General features: G+C 38.7%; 3 protein-coding genes across 3 annotated transcripts; 1 reads left to right on the top strand and 2 right to left on the bottom strand.

The window, feature by feature from the left end:
* Nucleotides 1-527: 527 nt before the first annotated feature.
* FG379_000906 (uncharacterized protein) lies at nucleotides 528-899 on the top strand (the record flags this gene model as incomplete). The annotated part of the gene is made up of 1 exon (XM_067326316.1): nucleotides 528-899. One exon carries the CDS (start codon nucleotides 528-530, stop codon nucleotides 897-899), a length of 372 nt encoding a protein of 123 aa, XP_067184524.1.
* Nucleotides 900-1,715: 816 nt separating this feature from the next.
* Nucleotides 1,716-3,392, bottom strand: FG379_000895 (glycoprotein 60; the record flags this gene model as incomplete). The annotated part of the gene is made up of 2 exons (XM_067326305.1): nucleotides 1,716-3,043; nucleotides 3,359-3,392. The coding sequence occupies 2 exons, from the start codon at nucleotides 3,390-3,392 to the stop codon at nucleotides 1,716-1,718; spliced, it is 1,362 nt and encodes a 453-aa protein (XP_067184513.1).
* Nucleotides 3,393-4,844: 1,452 nt separating this feature from the next.
* FG379_000884 (uncharacterized protein) lies at nucleotides 4,845-5,483 on the bottom strand (the record flags this gene model as incomplete). Its single annotated transcript, XM_067326294.1, has 1 exon — nucleotides 4,845-5,483. One exon carries the CDS (start codon nucleotides 5,481-5,483, stop codon nucleotides 4,845-4,847), a length of 639 nt encoding a protein of 212 aa, XP_067184502.1.
* Nucleotides 5,484-5,854: the final 371 nt, after the last annotated feature.

The following is a 5,854-nucleotide window of genomic DNA, read 5'->3' as shown; positions in this document are numbered from 1 at the left end:
AAACAAGCTCGAACATATATCAAACTGTTATAGACAACTTTCAAACAGATACGTAATAGCCGTATAAAAGAAATACTAATAAACACTAACAAACTGTTACTAATGCACTATATATAACGAACGCAAATGTGTACAAGGCAATTAATTATTCGAACGAATGTGCAATTGTTCCTGTTGTTAATTTGTAAATAGCCCCTCCCGCCGGAAATGCCTATCACCTGTCTCATTAATTAAAACCATTAGGTGTTCTAATAGCAACCCACGCATTATAAACCATATTTCACACTATTTAGTGCTAGGCTTTCAAATACTTGAATAAAAAATAAACTATTAAACCCAAATGATTATTAAGAAGGATAACCGAACGAACAGTGTGATTGTCACAACAGTAACAATAACGTTTTACGATAAGCACTCCTTTTGTGTTTCTGTTCAATCTCTGGTTGTAACCAAGTCCGAGGCCTACATCGAAACCATACTCGCATTGGTATCTGTCCAATATAAATAACATACTACTCAAATCGAAAATGGAAGTTGACAGTATTAACAAAAAAGCTTGGAACAACTCCCTCTTTCCACTCAAGTCCATGAGTATGACCTTTTTCATGCTTTATATGAATGGTAATAGAGCCGGGATTTTCAGCATATTGATAATAGGATATGCACTTATTAACTCCGTCAAAACACTCTTAAGTATCAATGAACACTTTAACGAACTTGAGAATATCTCCGGAAAGACCTTTATTATACAGAGATCACTCTATTTCCTTTATTCAATATTTGGTGTTATTTTTGTCGCGTACAAACTTGGAAACATGGGGCTCATTCCAGTGAGCCGCGGTGATTACATCCACCAAATCCCACCAAGAACTTTCGGCATCCATAACGTTGGGATTTAATCGGCACCCAAGAAACGTCCGACAAAAAGTGAGAACCACTCCAAAAAACGAAAAACCACTGAAGCTCTTCCACAAAAGAAGAAAGCAGTGAAGGGAGAGACCTCTTTAACCTTGAAAACATGGCATAACCACAATATTAACTCCTAAAGCCAACATTTACTAAAGCTATTAAAATTTAAATAACAGACGCTCAAATCCTTTTTAACGAGCAAACCAGCCCTAATATACAACTTGAGCATTAACATCATTAGCACTTTTGGCGCGGTCTTTAGTACTTGTCAAGGAATAATTTTAGTTTGAAAAAGCTTTCATGTCAAATAGTCCATTTCTCGGTTTCACCTTGATAGCTGACACTCTCTACCAACATATCTCTCAACATAGGTAATACGATAAAACCAGTAGTTATGTGTATTGTTGCTAAAACGTCAATCCACCGGGATACAAACCGCCCACTAAAATTAATGTCCTTATACCAACAAACAATCACTAAAAAACCAAACCATCCCACTAATTGGTGACTACTAACTACTTCGTATAATTAAACGGTATATTATGACTGACATCCCAGCCATCGTCGATTTAAAAATCGGAATCTTCAACATGAAATACGATGATTGATTTCCAATATAATATCTACCATGTACTAAAAAACATTACCATAAAATTAAGTCACTAATTTAAAACATAACCTGAATGAACCGTTTCTGCGTGCGTGAATGCTTGCTTTATAAATAATTTCCAGTTAGTATATATTAAATCAATTTTAGATTTATATTTACCTCTTAATTAAAATATTAGTTATATTAAAATCCGAAATTAAAATAATAATATAGACAAAATGAAGGCTGAGATAGATGGGATAATATACCTAAGGCCAAATGCTGATGAAGTACCACCACCCTCCAATATAACATGATTTTGTGAATCCAGTAAGTCACCCTTATCATTGAAATTAAACTCTTCCTTCTTATTACCCTCAAAGATGATATCACCTCTATCGTCTGCTAACATATATTTTTCTCTTTTTTTCGCATCTGCTTCCTTCGGAAGTTTAACAGTTAATGTCTTACCACCTGCAGGGAATGAATATGCATCAGCAATTTGTGTGACTGCCTCCTCATCTTGCAATGACCTTCTCGACCTTGATTTAGCAACAACTTCCTCAGCTTCCTCACCTTCCTCACCTTTCCCACTTTCTCCATCACCTTCTCCATCACCTTCTCCCTCAGCTCCATTCTCGCCTGTGGTTCCCGGATTCACTGGTATCGTTGATAGTTCTTTACCATTTATCTTAATAACATCATTTGTGACCTCGACAGTTGAAACAGGACCTGAAATATATTTCGGTCCACCACTACTACCTCCCGCTGTTGGATAATAAATCCCAGTATAAACACCACAATCTACAGTCGTGACGGGCACACCACCACTAAACCAAATAATGAACTTCTCGCCACAAACTGCGGCAGCAGTAGTTGGACCCTCTTGCGATGTAGATCCACTTGTAGGCGAACTCGTACTAGTACTACTGGTTTCTTGGCCATTTCCACCTGAATTAGGTTCAGTATCACCATGACCTCCCGAAACACCTGTATTGCCATTAGAGTTATTACCGGCAGCATCGCCGTTAACATGTGCATCATCTGTTGTCACGGAACCTGTAGTACCGCCAGTACCGGAATTTTCAGTTTCGGTAGACTCGGACCCTGAACTTGTAGGTTGGCTGGTGCTATCAGTACTCGTAGAATGATCGTCGCCCCCGGCACCCTGAACTTGAGTAGCGGCATCGGTACTCGGAGTATGACCAGTAGCACCTGTACTCGAATCATGGTTGCTGTCACTGCTACCTGAGGTATGACCATCGCCGCCAGTATTTTGAGTGGAGGAAACACCAGCGCTATTCCCAGCTTCCGTTCCTGCTTGGTGTTCTTGCTGACTTTGACTTTGATTTTGATTTTGCTGACCTGAACTCGTTGTAGATTGCTGACCTTCTGAACTCGTTGTAGATTGCTGACCAGCACCCTCGTGAGCCTCAGTGGACTCCTCTTCATCCCCCACTGGAGCTGGTTCTGATTCAGGGGAAGCACTCCTTGAATTAACTGATTGGGGAGTAGACAGTGAACCTCTGAGAGGAACAGACGGAGCTGACAGGACGAGGGCAATAAATGCCGAGAGGAGAGTAATGTAGAGCGTAAGTCGCATGTCGGAACGGAAAACACTACAATACGGAATCAGACGTTAATGGGCACGCTAAACTACCATTCTAACTCATACACTGGACGTTATATGTACGTGTCTACAATTTTTAGGTGGTGCGACGATACATCCATGTGGGCAGCAAGTACTCCACATGCACAGGGGCAAAAGCATGCACCGTAGCATGTGGGACAGCATGCACCACAGAACATATTCAGATAACAATGCGTGCTTACCACGGAATGGGTTACACGATTACATACCTGTGAAGTGGCTTCCAATGCACAATGCGTTCATGTGCAATATATACAACTCTCGAATCTTCACTTCATCTTGATTAGTCTCAAAGCACGCAACCACTATATAACGGGAACCTCTTGCACCAGTAAACAAGTTACAAATAAACAATCCATAAAAAAACTCTTCGCATACTTCTACTGTTCTTGCATTTACTTCTTAACTCGTACGGCCTTTTATCCACCTCCTTTCCCCCTCTACCCACCCCTTACGCTTGCAATCTTGAGTCTTACCAGTCTTGAGACCTTCTCTAACACTCGTCTGCAAGTACGTAAGCAACCCTGCACTGCCGCTTCCTCGTTATCGACCTGTAAATGCGATCGAGTACTCGGTCGTGTAAAACGATTAACATCGCCCGACCGTGTACATTCTTGTCCTTGCTCTGAACGAAATGCTACGCACCTGGCTCTTCTTCTCTTCATTGTGATCAACGACTTCCTTACTGCAATCTTCAAGCACGATTATCTTTACTCTTCTCACATCACTCTTAGGCAATACCTCTCACTCCTATTGTAACTCACACCTTCGTAATGCAACCATATGCAGCTTCAATGCCAAATGCAAACGCCAACTTTACTCAGTAATAATTCTCCCAAATATAAGCAAACACCAATGTAAACCAATACATGCTGAAACAACTTGCATATTTTTACTGGCCATAAGTGTTCTCAAAATAACCAGAAATAAAGATCCAGTAGAGGTACTTGACGCCAATGAACCAATATAAATAACAAAATATGGGGGGGGAGGAATTACATCTCCACCCACCCACCCCCTCGACGAGATGTAACCCCCCCATATTTTGTTATTTGGGGAGCACAGGAAAGGATGTCTTACAAACGCCGCCTCCTTTGTAAGCTGAACTTCACAGCTATATCTGCAATAAGTTCCACTGTGCAGTATATTGATGGTGTACCACAAGTGAAGTTCAATGTTGTTTTAGTATCCTCTCCTGCGTGAACCAACCATACCCCCTTCGTCAGCGTGAATGGCCATAAACATACTTCGGATTAGATGTATGGGTTGATATTAGTGATTGCTAATAAATAGGATATTATTTCTGATATCCCTTACGCTAACATTCGTTTAATCTCACACTGTTGCGCAGTCTGAAAGCTTATATAAACGAACTTGTTAGTCATCCACCTTTCATTTGGCTTTCTCTAAATCTTTTACTGTGAAAACCAATAAAAGAGGAAATAGTGTATTATGACGAACACTCGAGGCAAGTTTGTAAATTGCCATATGTCCACCGCATGCCGCCGATCTTAAGTTTGGTACGCGCCAAGCATAATGTACAGTGTTACGTAAAGTCTCCGCGTCCACCACAGAAATGTGCCAAAATGCTTATTGTTCCCATAAGACGGCGGACTGCAATAGGCACCAAGTGTCGTTTTCCTCCTAATACGCTGTTCTGGAATGGCGCTGGACGTTGATCTTTTATAACTCCAATTAGAGATTTCCACCATTCGTAGCATATGTTGAATAAGGACTAACCCGCCACTTGCTCGGGCAATTTGAATCATCCAAACCATTCAAACAATCCAAACCATCTAAATAAATCAAACTATTTGAATTACTTAAACCATTTAAATTATTTAAATCACTTAAATTATTTAAATCACTTAAACTATTTAAACCACTTAAATTATTCAAACCATCTGAATTATTCAAACCGTCTAAATCATCTAAACCATTTGAATTGCCTAAACCACTCAAATAAACCAAACCACTTAAACCATTCAAACCGTTTAAATTACTCGAACTATTTAAATCATTTGAATCATCCGAGCTAGTCGGACCATTTAAATTATCTAAACCATTTGAATTACCTAAACCACTTGAATGATTCAAATCATTTGAATCAATTAGGCCACCTAAATCATTTAAACCATTTGAATTATTTAAACCATCTAAATTACTTAAACTATTTGAATTATCCAAACCGTTCAAATTACTCAAACTATTTAAATTACTCAAATTATTTAAATAATTTAAACTATCTAAATAATTTAAACTATTCAAACAATTTAAACCAATCAAACCACTCGAGCGAAGAATTACCCACCCGTTAAATCCACCACCAACCATCTAGACCAGTATAAGTTACTAACTCCATTAGGAGTTGGATACCCTGCACACCAGGTAAAGGGATCCTCTCTGACTCATTCAATTTGACTTGTCGGATTAGCACCTCTTACCATCCTTGCTATACCAGATCCATCGGTTGTACCATCTCCACCATTTTTTTTTATTTTTTGATTTTACCCCATTTTATAATACCCAATTTTTTTTTTATTTTTGAATTTTTTATAAACCCCATTTTTTTTTTATTTTTGAATTTTTTATAACCCCATTTTATTACCCTTTTTTTTTATTTTTTGGATTTTGCGATTTTTTTTTATTTTTGAAATTTTACCCCAATGTATATAACCCCAAAATCTGTACAAACCCTTCGACGA

Source organism: Cryptosporidium bovis (genome assembly GCF_009768925.1).
Source record: "Cryptosporidium bovis isolate 45015 chromosome Unknown contig_18, whole genome shotgun sequence".
Lineage (NCBI taxonomy): Eukaryota > Apicomplexa > Conoidasida > Eucoccidiorida > Cryptosporidiidae > Cryptosporidium > Cryptosporidium bovis.
This window is presented reverse-complemented; position numbering and strand designations above follow the sequence as displayed.